The sequence below is a fragment of the Sinocyclocheilus anshuiensis genome, unplaced genomic scaffold (assembly GCF_001515605.1).
Source record: "Sinocyclocheilus anshuiensis isolate Anshui unplaced genomic scaffold, SAMN03320099.WGS_v1.1 scaffold55, whole genome shotgun sequence".
NCBI classification, from domain to species: Eukaryota; Metazoa; Chordata; class Actinopteri; order Cypriniformes; family Cyprinidae; genus Sinocyclocheilus; species Sinocyclocheilus anshuiensis.
This window is the reverse complement of record NW_015549647.1, coordinates 1,060,483-1,075,145: the sequence shown is the minus strand read 5'-3', so window position 1 is coordinate 1,075,145 and position 14,663 is coordinate 1,060,483. Positions and strand designations below refer to the sequence as shown.

The following is a 14,663-nucleotide window of genomic DNA, read 5'->3' as shown; positions in this document are numbered from 1 at the left end:
TACACACACACACACACACACACACACACACACACACACACACAAAAAAGTCCATATAATACAAGTGTATGGGACCCCCAAAGTGACGCTTCAGAAACCACACAAAACTGTAATCCATCAACTGTCAAACATGGATTAATGAGAGCATTGTGAAACGCTACATCAGCACATTGTGAAGCGTGACATAAGAAGCTCACACGAGGAAGCAAAGAGGACGTCACTTCACACACGAGCTTTGCAATGCACTTATGTCACACTTAACAATGTGATGACATTTATGTCAAGTGTCAACGTATATGACAGTTGGCCGGAAGCAATGGTTTATAGATCAAACTGTTTAAAATATTGGTATTTTTTACACACACCTTTTCTTAAGTTTCACTTTAGAATAAATTGATTCATCAACTGAGGCCACATGGATTATCGCAGTGTTCGCTTTGTGTCGATTATGATGCATCAATTTTGGGGGTCCTGTATAATTGCATATTGACTCACAGGGATGGATTGTTTTACTGTTTTTGTTTGTGTCCATCTGAAGAAAGAAAGTCATATACATCTGGTATGGCATGAAGATAATTAAATGAAAGAATTTTCATTTTTAGAGGAATATGCCTTTAACATCAATTTGACATTTGTGCCTCTTTATTTGATCATCACTTAACTAAACTACAGCATTCTTGTGTCTTAAAATTACAGTTTTTTTTTCTTGGTGAGCAAAGAGGACCTGTGTTCAAATCCCAACCTAATTAATTGTAATAAAGTGAAAATGCAATTGAACTTGACAGCCAGTAAACTTATAAGATAATTTTGTGCTCTACGATCATACAAGTTCGACAACATGCAGGCTGGGTAGATGATCACAAAATTTTCAATTTAATGCAAATTATCTGCAGAAGCAGCGACTCAGTTGGCCAGATTGGATTTATATGTGTGGATGTATGATTTTGCCACAGTGTTGCAGACAACAGCTTTTGTATCTATGAACGTGCAACCTAATTATCAAATATATTGTTTTTTTGTTTGTAAGTTGCATTTTGAATTGGTTCAAAAATACAACGAAATCCGTTTGAATGGACATGATGCTTGTGTTCCTGACCATCTGTTTTTCTGCTTTGTAGATGCTGGCTCTGGATCAGGGGATGATGGTGAGTATTTGCAACTCATCTCTAATTAATACAGAGCATTACAATAATAATCTCGCTTTGTATGTTCACATCTACGCACACACACAAAAATGCTCATACTGAGTTCGGATGACAGCAGCTTCTGTCTGCCTCTCCTGATAGATGTGAATATGCCAGCAGTACTTATGAAGTGAATCCAGGATGAAGAATTTCACTCTAGAGCATGACTAATTAAAAAGAGATTCTGGATGGGGTGACGGGAAGATCAGGAGAGAGAAACAGAAGAAAGAGAGAGGGAGGGATGCTCTGAAGGGAGAGATGATATCTCCTCTGAAATATTAGAAAAGTTCAGCCGATCAAATGAATGTGAAACAAGGAATGGAGAGGTAGAGACTATGTTTGGAATGGAACACCTAATGGTCTTAGTACTTCAAAAAAAAAAAAGTGAAATAGTAGGCATTTTGCTATATCATGCTATATTGTTGTCACATGACATTACCAAATTGCATGTTTATATCAGAAAGTAACATAATTTGCACTTTTAATCCAGTTTTGTGTAAAACTTTCTTTGCTTTTGAAAGTCTGATAAACTGAAAGTTAGTCAGCTGAAAATTGCATCTGATATTAGTTACGTTTTATTTATAAAGTTCAAGTCACATTGCGTTCTGGAATACAGAATTAATGTAGTAAGCTTTATGTTTGGAATAGCATACACTGAAAAAAAAATTTTGCATAAAAAAAGTTAACTCCGAATTTGCTAGTAAGTTTCACAATTATTTACAAAGAAATGGCAAGTAAAACACTGAATTAAACATGAAATGCTAGAAAGTAGAAAGAATGAAATCATATTTCTTGGAAAACATACTCCAATAATTCTTACTCCAGTAATTTTTTACAGTCTCCAGTGATTTATTTATTTGATCAGACTGCAAAAAGACAAGAAATTCTTGCACAAAAGTAAAGTAAAAATGCAAAATAAAATTTTTGTTTTTTTTTGTTTTTATTATTTCCAAGATCTCCATGTTTGCAGAATACTGGCAACTGCTTCAGTTACCACTTGTTTTGTAATAGGCATACTGTGCAGTATTCAGAAAATAATATGCAGGTTTTCCATTTCATACATTAGCCTTTCATATAACTCGCATCAAGGCTTTAGTGCAAGCATCATGTGCACTTTTGACCACCACATGAAAAGCATTGCAGATAGAGTTACGTAAAGCCAATTCTATGAGGTTGCTACTTGTATGTACCAAGAAAGCAGTAGTGCACACACAGTAAACAGCGAAAACATGTATTTAAGCTTAAGCTTAGAATATAAAAGGGGCATGGCAATTGATTCCATACACTGCAGAAAGGAAAAAAAACACTCGTCAAAAATGGATTTACATGAATTTAAGAACTGGGTTGTTGTTGGAAATATTAAGGTAAATATAATTGAATAAATGAAATTAAGAGGAATTCAAAATCTCCTCGAAATATCTCATTGCTTTTAAAACTCTAAATGGCATCATTAGAGATGCAAAAGCATGTACAAACATCACAGACTTAAGACCTGTAAATGCATTCATCACGTGAATTTTCCAGTAATCACTGGCTGTGCTTTAAAAGGTCACGGCAAACAGGATCATGTTTTAAATTGTTTGAACTTTGAGTGATGCATTAACAGTGCTTGACAGGCACGCAGTGTGCCGCTGGAGGTAATAGCTCCTAGAGTTCAATTCATTGGGCAAAGCTGATGTGAGTCATGTGAAAGGGCCTTTACTGTGAAATGCAGCATGCTTCTAGAATGCTAAAACTCTCTATGATTTTGCATCTCATAATTCATTGCCTACAATTACACTAAAAAGAATTACATTAAAAGTAGTATCAAAAGCTGCATTTATTTGATCAAAAATAGAGTAAACAATAATATTGTGATATAAAATATTTAACTGAATTTTCATCATCATTACTCCAGTCTTCAGTGTCACATGATTCTTCAGAAAGTATTTTAATATGCTGATTTAGTCCTCAAGAAACATTTCTTCTTATTATCAATGTTGAATGATTTATATTTTTGTACAAACAGTGATAAATTTTTTAGTATTCGGTGAATAGAAATTTCAAAAGAATGGTGTTTAGTTAAAAATAGTTAACCACTCTTATTTATTCAATTATTGTTAAACGGCTAGCCATCATGCCCATCCCATTGACTGATCAGGAGGTGATATACATAAGACGAGGGACTGGAAAAAATGGAACAACAGAAGAACGGGAACAGGAAATTGAGGATGAGAAGAAAAGAAATGAAATAAGAGAGGATAAAAAAAGGAAATAGGGAGGGAAATAGAAAAGAAAAGGGCAGGAAGAGAGAAGGATGGAGGTGTGACAGATCAGTGAGACAGATCAGTGTGGCTCAAGAGAAGAGTTTAGTTTGAGGAAAGCGTTGCTCCTCTTCCAGGAAGATCAAACATGTTTTAATGTCCGAGTGTAAATCATTGATGAGCTCTGGCTCATACATTCTAAATCACACACATACACCCTCAGAATCAGATATGTTCTATTGATGTGGAAACAACACTTCCTCCTCACTCACACATAACTGAGAGCCTCATATAACTGAGCAGAGATATTGCGCAAAAGTCTTCCAACACACACACACGTAAATCCAATGATGAAAACACACTTAATTCCATTCTTTGACAACTGACTCCTAAAAAAAATGAGAAATTTAGATACAAGCGGGGCTTCTTAAAAATACAGATTCTAAATCAAAGTTTTGTTAACCTGAGAGAAATAGTATTGTCGAACATGAGATCTTATGTATCCAATAGGGAAGGACATATGAACAAAATCTTGTATCATAATCTGTGTCCCAAATCACATATATTAAATAAGAACTTACTTCACGCCCGTTCAAAAAGTACACTCTACATAGTTTGGAGTATGAATGAAACCTGGATGCATTACATTCGCCATGTTGTCTCTGTCATGTGACCTACGGCATCAGCTGTGTTGCTTCTCTGCAATTCACAAACCCTCTCCCATGGCCTCATGGGATAGTAAAGTGTTCATCTGATGTTCAATTCAGAATCTTACCGGAAGCAGTAGGTCATCCAAGTACTTCTCATCTACTATTTAATGAATGCTGTGAATTCTAAAATACTACTCTTTTAGCATACTGTTTTAACATACTGTTTTTCGTAGGGAAGTATTTGGACGTAAGTAACAGAATATAATTGTTTTTGCTGGAAATTCAAGAAAATGGTTTTAAAGGGATAGTTGACCCAAAAATGAAAATTCTGTCAAAATGTACACACCCTCACATTGTTCCAAATGTGTATGACTTTCTGTAAGTTAGTCAGAAGAATGTTGGTAATAAAACGGAATTGGTTACCATTGACTTCCACTGTATGGACAAAAAAAAATTTTTTTCAGGATGAGTAAATGATTGCAAAATGTTAATTTTTGGGTGGACTATCCCAAAAATGTGGTAATATATGGGATGGACATATGGTAATGCCTAGTTTTTGATTATCAAGTGAATTAAAAGGACTCTGGAATAAGGAATTATATTCAGAGCTGTCGGGTTTGATTTGGATGGAAACTTCAAAGTCCTGTCATTTGTTTTTGCATATTTATATCATGTCCGTAAACTAAGAAAAGAGGGTCCGGCTATAATGGCAGCAGATATGCTGCTTGTGCAGAATATACGTCTTATAGAACTTTCTTCTCACTATCAGAAATCTGTGTGTAGCTAGTCAGATCCGCACTGATATGACAATCACAGGAATCCATGGGTAGCTATAGTTCAAACTATCAGATTCATCATGCAGTATGAACTAACATTCTGCATTTGATTGTAAGCAACAAGAAGGAGGTGATTATTTACAAAACTCATCTTAGCCCATAGCTAATATCTCCATTTTAGCTTAAATGCTTTGTCTAGCTTTTATTAGCAACACTACACACTATCCCTGACTCTGTGAATCTGAATGTGACCACATTGCAACAACTGACACTTTAAACTCCATAATGTGTAGAAAATCAGGCTGTTCCTTTACACCCACTCAAACTAGCTATTTTTCAGGCAAAAAGCTGCTGCTTGACCCATATTTAGCCTTCAGGAACTCTCATGCTATGTTTACTTAGATCTTTTCATTTACTGCCAATAGCGGCTCAAGCACTGCAAATTTACAATTAGCACTGTCCTAATTAAAGCATTTTAGTCAGGGGCACTATTGAAGCTTAGATTACATTACAAATACACACCAAACACTGTTCCTTTTTCAGTATAAACCACTAAGGTGAGGTGTCTTCATCTCTGTGGTGATAAACTTGTGATAATGTCAGATTTTCATGCAGGTGTGGGCTAACGGAAGAGTCTCAGGCTGTTTGTCGTCAATAATGCATCACTTTTATGGTTACATTTTTATTTTTTTGAGGGGCAGCTTGGCTGATACTGCAACCAGTAGGCTGGTCCCCAGCAATAATTAACTAATTATTTAACCATACTTGATGGCTGTTACTATCGTCTATATATATGGCAGGGGTCAGCAACCTTTTGGGCATGAAGTGCCATTTTTATTTTTTCTGGTTAACAACTGTGCTAATAAGACCCTGTTGTCACTGCTGCAAACATCCATATATACAAATAATTATTCAAAAAATATAATTTACCTGCAGCCAGTAGGCCCCTTCCAAGTGTAGGCCCCTGGATTTCAGCCCGTTGAACCCCGTGCGTTAATACACCCCTGACGTTGGTAATTCACACACGCATATTTGAGGAAAAAAAAGTTGTTTGCATCACTGGATATAGCTGTTGGTCATTTAACATTTCTATCATAAAACAGTTGACTATAATGATTTGCATTTTGCACATTTCCATATCACCTCATTCCTAAATTGATGCTTCCTGCTGGAATTTGCACTCTGCTTCTGTGAACTGTAAACCCAGCCTACTTTGATTTGATTGGCCATCTGAATTATTTTGACTTTGATGAGCGCTGTTAGACCACTGAGGCAGACCAAGTTGAAAATGTAACTTTTAAAGCTTTTTGTCATCCTAACAACCAGAGTGCTGCATAATGGAGTGCAGCAGAACAGTGCAAGAATTTCAAACATATCTTGTGAAAACTGTATATGTCATTATCATTTGGCCATTTTTAATTATTGGTGGGATTCTCAGGTTACTTCGACTGATGCAAAGACTGAGTCGTGCTGACTGGTCTTCCTCCGAGGGGGGAAGTGCCGATAGAGTTATTACCTGTGCTCTGAACGGGGTAGAGAGCACCTTAGGTATGTACCCGAGCCTTGGTTTCAGGACGACCTTAGAGTCGTTGGGCCTGAATTCCAGGCAAGAGGGGCTCACAGAGAGCGCTTGTAGATCTCCCATCTGCTTTTCCGATGCTAGCGCCAGTAGCAGAACGTTTTTTAGCATCAGGGGATGAAAGTCAACGGATTGTAGCGGCTCAAAGGGAGGGCTCCTTAGAGCCCTCAGCATCGTGGACAGATCCCATGTAGGAACTGTGGAGGCGTGAGACAGGTTAAGCCTTCTAGACCCCTTCAAGAAGCGAACAACCAGGTTGTTCTTGCCCACCGATTGGCCTGCTATAGGAGCATGATAGGCTGCTTATGTCCTTCGAGAAATAAGTTGGGCAGTGAGAGTTGTCTTTTGAGGCAAAGAGGTTGACCTCTGCCTTGCCAAAGATCTCCCAGATTTTCTGAACCGCCTGTGGGTGGAGCATCCACTCCTCTGAGGAGATTTTCTGAACCGCTTGGGGGTGGACCATCCACTCTTCCGAGGGGACATTGCTCCGAGACAGCATTTCTGCTCCTTGGTTCAACCTGCCTGGCACATGCTTCGCCCTCAGTGAGCGCAATTTGAGCTGAGCCCACTCTAGGAGACGCTCTACTAGAGTAAAGAGGCGTCTCGAGGAGAGTCCTCCCTGGCGATTTATGTAGGACACTACCGTCATGATGTCCGATCGGACTAAGACACGGCGTCCCCTTAGGTCTGGCAAGAAGGTGCGGAGGCCCAAACACACTGCCAGCATTTCCAGGCAGTTGATGTGTAGTCATCCTTCCTCTTTCAACCAGAGGCCGAAGGCCGGTTTGCCGTCGCACAGCGCTCCCCAACCCATGTTGGAAGCGTCTGTCGAGACTACCTTCCTTCTGCAGACCATTCCCAGGGGCACACCCCGTTCCATCCAATGAGAGTCTTTCCAAGGGGCTAGGGCTGCCACACAGGCCTGGTTCACCTCGATATGAAGGCGTCCGTGACACCAGGCATGGGACGGAACTAGCGGTTTCATCCAGTACTGAAGGGGCCGCATATGGAGCAGGCCCAGCTGTAGTACTGGAGACACAGAGGCCATAAGACCTAGCATCTTCTGAAACGCCTTGAGGGGGCGAGAGACTCCTATTTTGAAAGAGGCCGCGAGCTGCTGGATAGGCAGAGCACGTTCTGGTGCAACTGTCGCCCTCATACGGGCCGAGTCGAAAACTGCTCCCAGGAACGATATCCGTTGTTATATCCATCTGATGTCGTCCTGCATGGCTTGGATGGGTGAGTGACCTTCACCTTCCAGCCGATAGCCATGGGCGGGCAGAGATGTGCAGCAAAGGACTTGTCCAGGGGAGGCATTTTGTCGTACCCTTTCTCTTCAGCGCCGTCGACCGTCATGAGGGCGGAGGAAGAGGAGGCACATAGGTGGGCCGAGTAGGGGGCACGCCACGACTTTGTGAGTTCATCATGAACTTCGGGGAAGAATGGTGACGCTCGTTGTCGAGGGGCTTGACGGCGCCCCGGCAAGAACCACTCATCCAACCACTCCAATCCCAGCTCCTCTACAGCCTTTGACAGGACGCGGATGAGTTCGGTGTCCATGCCTGGCTTGGGCACACTGTGCTCCGTAGGCGGCAGGGGGGCGGGGTCACTGATTGAGCCCGACAGCTCCTCTGCGTCGGAGGCCGCTAATGACAAGCTGTCGTCAAGCGCATCACACTCGCTCCCACCAAACAAGACCAGATTGCTTGCAGCCGCGGAGGGATGCTGGTCTGGCTGGGAGAAGAGGACGGGGGAAGCCTCTCTCTGAGGAGAGAGCAAGGCATATGGGTTCGGGGCCGGCGTGAGCTTGCTCGTCTCTGGGGGCCGAGGTCCTCTGCCCCGCTGTTTTTTCCTTGCAGGCTCCTGGGAGGAAGAAAACGGGAGGGCGCGAGGGGCAGGGTCACTTTCTGTAAAGAAAGCTGCCCGCGAACGCAGAGAGGAGAGACTCATATCCTCGCAATGAGGACATTCCATCTCCTTGAGCGCATCTTCAGAATGGGATCTCCCCAAGCATGAGATACACTCGCCGTGACCGTCAGCGAATTTTCAGTAAATTTAATAATAAATGTAATTAATTTAAGAAAATTAATGGCCTGCTTGTTTGTGTTACCAAGGCTAATTTTACAGCTAGCATTTTATGTATCCTAAATAAACACATAATATTTTTAAACTTTTTGCATAATTTTACTAAATTACATGTGTAATTACTTACTCATATTTTATCTCAAACATGTTCTTCACTTGCACTTTTGACTCCTCTAATGTAAATCAAATAACACCAGTTTTATTTCATTATTTCATAAAAGAACCCTGAACTCTTTTATCTGAAAAGATACAGGAAAATTTGATTCCTCATAATATGACCCCTTTAAGTGCAACTCTCAAGATCTCTCATCTCATTTGCTCTCTCTCTCTCTCCAGTTAACGAGGGTTCAGCCGAGATCAGTCAGAAGGAGACATCAACATGCGACATTTGTCAGTTTGGGGCCGAGTGTGACGAGGATTCTGAGGACGTGTGGTGAGTCACAGACATGTGCGACAGCTTTTCAGGGTCTTGACGTTCTGTTCTTCAGAGAGCCAGAGGGCTTGAGGAATACAGGGGTGTGTCTAATGGCATGTATCAGATGCAGGCCTGCTTTTCGTGAGTTTCTGCTCTTTCTGGCACTGAAGTCTATGGCATTTCTGTGATACATTGCAGTGCATAGCCGAGGGTGCGTGCTGAACGCCATGCGCTGCAGTAAATAATCTCTATTCGATTGTCTTTCTCTCTGTCTTTCCATCTCTCCCTTTTAGCTTTGCAATCTCTCTTGTGATATCTGTCCCTTATCTTTAGTGAGGCTTATGATTAAAGCAAGAAAACAATTTACCAGTAGGGTAAGTGAAATAAACTTAATTTAAGATAAGCAAATTGATCCTGTTTTGAGGATGTTTAGATATAGGAAATTGGGACAAAAATACTAAATAAGACAATGATTTTTGTGATGTCAGCAAAACAGGAATCTAATTTACAAAAGTAAATTTTGATGTCATATTGACTTTGCCAACCTCCCATCTGTTCAGATCTATTGCAAAAAAAAATCAGCAAAAGCTGATTCCAGGTCAGTGTTCTGACCCATTTATAATCACTCTCACATGGACAAGCTTTTTTTTGCCATCATTTCCCCTTCAGGTTTCTCTTTTCTGTTACATTTCAGCCTTGTAATTTAGTTAACCCATTGACTATCATGTTGCGCCGTGGAATTCTGTGGCATTCTGAGCAGATTGTAAATGTTAATTGTATTGTCGCTGGAATGTGAGGGTCAGTTCTCTGTCAGTCTGAAAGGATGATGGATTATTTCCTAGTACAAGGCCCAGCTTTCAGGACAGCGGAGAGGCAACCCAAGAGATGGAGGGGCAAAAGAGCGCAGCTCTCCGCTGCAATTCCATCTTCAATTAATAGAGGTCCTCATCCCTAGCAGACAGATTAAAACCTCAGGACCATGGGAGAGCAATTACCATTCAAATATCCCTCACGGTAATACACTAACCAGACAGATCAGAGGGAGACCGAGGGATGGAGAGAGATAGAGATGTGAAAGGGGATGGGAACGAATGAGAGAGAAAATGTCAGAAAGAGACAGAGATGAAAAGAGGGAAATGAGGCATCTCGGCGGTTAATGTGTGTGAGTGTGTCTACGTTAAGGTTCATGTGGTCGGTTAAAAGTGGGTGTGGGGGCACTTTCCAGAAATACAAGACAAAATAGGCCCTGAAATTCTTAATAAATACTTTTTTTTTTTTTATTGTTTTCCAACAAATGATCAGTGAAAGGAGGTGCTTAAAGGAATAGTTCACCCGAAAATTAAAATTTACTCAGGCTCAGGCCATCTGAGATGTAGATGAGTTTGTTTCTTTATAGGAACAGATTTGGAGAAATTCAGCATTACATCACTTGTTCCTCTGAGAGTCCAAACAGCTGATAAAAACATCACAATAATCCACAAGTAATCTGCAGACATGACTGCAGTCCATCAATTAACATCTTGTGAAGTGAAAAGCTGCATATTTGAAAGAAAGAAATCCACGATTAAGGTGTTTTAACTTTAAACCATTGATTCTGGCCAAAATACCAGCCCATAATCCATAATAATGCTTCCTCCAGTGATAAAGTCCATCCTCTGTTGTCCTCTCACATCAAAATCCACCAGCATATTTGTTTAGAGCTGTTTTGGACTGTGTTTGCTTGTAAACAGTGCTTGATCTGTGCATATTTCTCTCTTGATTCAGACAAGATGACTATGGAGTTATCATGGATAGAGAACTCATATTATAGATGGAAGCAACTGTTTGAAGTTAAAGACATCTTGATGATGAATTTGTTTATTATAAACATGCAGCTTTTTTAATCAGTTGTTTGAACTCTTATTCTGATGGCACCCATTCACTGCAACGAATCCATTGGTGAGCAAGTGATGTAATGCTAAATTTCTGCAAATCTGTTCTGATGAAGAAACAAACTCATCTACATCTTGGATGGCCTGAAGTTGAGAATTTTTTCAGGAAATTTTAAATTTTGGGTGAACTACTCCTTTAACCTTATAAGCAAAAGCAGATCGCCAACCTAGGGGTCAAACTAAGTATTATTTGAGCTTTTTTCTATTCATTTTGTAAGAAGTTTTAATTTTAGCAAACCTGTCACAGAATTTTAGAAAATGTCTACTGATTTGCAACAACAAAATATTAAAATTAAATAGTTAAAATATGGTTTACTGATATTCCCCTTAAATAAAGAAATGTGCATGATCATTGCTGTCAACTCTAACAGGGTTGCACACAAAATGTGGGACAATTCATCATACAGTATGTCGAAATTATGACATTACTTTTCATTCTAGGTCAATTTTATGTTAGATAATAGTTTCTAGAATCTAACATTTCTAAGTTCTCACTACAAAAGCATGGGATTTGTGCCTCTAATGGTGTAGAAATGTCATAGAAAGTGCCAGGAGCTACAAAACCATTAAGTAAAAAATAAATAAAAAAATAACGTATATAATTTTTGACTCCCCTTTATCATCACAGACCAAGGATAATGTCATTTAGCAGCGCTACAAAATGATCTGTGCCACACCTGCCAATTACATGTCAGAACAGCGCTCTGTTTTTCACTGTGAAATCAGAGGGTTATTCTTCTGCAGTCACACCTCTGCCTCATTCTGCTGATTACTCTGAAAGATGTGTTCTACTTCTTCTGTTTCAGGTACACAGTGTGGAGAGAATGTGCATGCTTCTTCATTTTCACCATTTTTAATGGGTTTTTGGAGTTCACTTAAAAAGCCCTTCATTCAATTAATTTATTAATGTACACACAAGACACTCAAAATATATAAGAACTTTTTTTTTTTTTTTTTTTTTTTTAGAAATGTATTTTATTCAGCAAGGATGCCTTGAATTGATCAAAAGTGACAGTGAATACTTTTACATTATTGTATGTATGTATGTATGTATATGTATATATATATATATATATATATATATATTAAACAGCACAACTGTTTTGAACATTGATAATACCACATTGATTAAGCACCACATCAGCATATTAGAATGATTTCTGATGGATCACACTGTAATGGCTCCTTACAATTCAGCTCTGCCATCAAAGGAATAAATTCAGATTTTTAAAAATGTTTAAATAGAAAACAGTTATTTTAAATTATAATAATTTTTCACATATGACTGTTTTTACTGTATTTTTTATGAAATAAATGCAGCCTTATTAAACATAAGAAAGCATTACAAAATCTTACAGACACTGAACTTTTGAATGGTAGTGAAACATACATACAGTAAATACATAGAATAAGTAAATAAATACAAAACGAAATTTTAATTTAACAACAACAACAAAAAAAGGCTATTTAATAGGGGTCAGAGAGAAAAGGTTGTTTTGTTTTGATCCAAAAATATAAGCAGACTTAAATGGGAAAAAAAGCAACAAATGTAGAATATGGCCTGTTAGAAGATGTTTGTGTGTGACATTCCCTGTATGGGTTTGTGGTTTAATATGCAGGGAATCTTTAAACCAAATATAACTGCTCCAATTCCACAAGATTAAGTATATATTTGAGAGTCATGAAATCCCTACTGATCCTTTCTAAGTTGCTTTCATCAAATATATTTTTGGAAAGCTGTGAAAAATGAGAAAATATAGTTTCCATCAGCCACAGCGAACATTGAGTGTGCTAGATTGATCTGCAGAGTTGTAATTCCAGACGTTATAGGACTCCTCTCTCTCCATCACTCTCTCTCTCTCTCTCTCTTTCATTACCTTTCTTCCCCTTGGAATCTATTTGTATGTGTGTGCTGTGTCTGATAACCAATTAGCAGCTACATCTGTGAGCACTGATGCGGTTGGTCCTATAGCATAGAAATACAGCTCAAGCTAACAGTAATCAATTCATACCCTCTAATCACATTTTCTTCAGCTCAGTGAAAATGCAGTGAATCTGCAGTTTTCATGCTGTTACAATCACATATTGCGTGCATGCCTGCATGTGCCTGTTTTGTTGTCAGATGAATGTCTGAGAACATGATAAGTGTGGATAAGTCGAGTCAGGCATGGTTCATGTTGCTTTGACTCATGTATGTCTTGCCGAACACTGCCAGGTCTGGTCTGTTATACTCTGGGCATATATGGAGGGATTAGAAATATTACAGCGGGGTTTTATAAATCAATACCAGACTCAGAGATGAAGTGCTCACCAGTAAATATATTAGACAGTGGAGATGTAGCAAATATATCTGGTCTAAGAGCGTTCTCTCTTTCTCTCTCTAAGAATTTGTAAGTGTGCCTGTATGGCAATTACTGTATGGTCCTAGTTAGACACTTTTCAGTGCCAGACAACACTTTCATCTTATAAACTAGCAATATGTATAACTATGTCTGAAGTTTTTTGTTATTCAGTGTAATGAGTTCAAATAGTGGGTTACAAAATCCTGAAACCACATCGGGGATTCATAACCTAAAAAGTATACATGTAGAAAAGAAAATAAAATAATTTTTTTATTATTTTTTTCATGTTGCCAAAGGGGAAAAAAAAATAAAAATAAAAAAAAATATATATATATATGATATAATATATTTATTATTATCTATTACAAAAGTTTCATAATAATATTTTTAATTTTATTTATTTAGTTAGTTTGTTAGTTAGTTATTGTCATTTTAATTTTAAGTCCAATCAGTATAATCAAACACAGCTGGACTCAAATGAAGGTGTAGAACCATCTCAAGGATGATCAGAAGAAATGGACAGCACCTGAGTTAAATATATGAGTGTCACAGCAAAGGGTCTGAATACTTAGGACCATGTGATATTTCAGTTTTTCTTTTTTAATAAATCTGCAAAAATGTCAACAATTCTGTGTTTTTCTGTCAATATGGGGTGCTGTGTGTACATTAATGAGGAAAAAAAATTAACTTAAATGATTTTAGCAAATGGCTGCAATATAACAAAGAGTGAAAAATTTAAGGGGGTCTGAATACTTTCCGTACCCACTGTATTTCTTATAAGTTGGAAGTCCAACATTAATCAAACAGTATTTCTCTTTCTTCGAAAGTTTCAGAAACCAATTATTATTATTGAAATTAAATATGTTTGTTAGTTCCTTTAATAGTTGGCATTTCATTTGCTGTGATTTGTTTGTTTAAATGGGTTTTTCTTATTATTGTATATAATTATTTATGGGCATTTTTCCAACGCTGGGCACTTCGGGCACTGTGGACTTTTAGAAATTAAACTATTTAATTAAATGTCCAACAGTGAATATTCTGTACATGCATCACATAATCGCTCATGAACAAATGTAACAAATGGATTATAATGATCATCTCCTTTGTCTTGCTAATTTGATGCATCATATATACACATAAATCTTTGATACTTTTTGCATAATTTAACAAAAATACAACTTGAAAATGGTGTGGTATTTACTTCTTTTTTGGCTACTGAATTTAATTACTTTTCATCCGTCATTAAAATCCTAAACAGTCACATATAAACACATTTAAACACTCTTATATAGAGAATTTATTTATCTCACCCTTTTTTAAATGAGTAAATCCAGGCATGAATCTCTGTCTAGTGTGGACAGTGAAGTTTACTCTGCTCTATGTTCTCTCTCTCTTTCTCTCTCTCTCTCTCTCTCTCTCTCTCTCTGCAAGTGTGTGTGCAACATTTATAACTAACAC

The 14,663-nt window shown here is 38.2% G+C and overlaps 1 protein-coding gene across 1 annotated transcript in view; it reads left to right on the top strand.

Moving 5' to 3' along the window:
• LOC107659984 (tomoregulin-2-like) overlaps window positions 1-14,663 on the top strand; it is a 59,730-nt gene that overhangs the window by 30,138 nt on the left and 14,929 nt on the right. Inside the window, exons 4-6 of the mRNA XM_016449121.1 lie at window positions 1,119-1,145; window positions 8,854-8,950; window positions 11,670-11,689. Of these exons, the coding sequence (XP_016304607.1) occupies window positions 1,119-1,145; window positions 8,854-8,950; window positions 11,670-11,689 (144 nt within the window). The remainder of the gene's footprint in view (window positions 1-1,118; window positions 1,146-8,853; window positions 8,951-11,669; window positions 11,690-14,663) is intronic.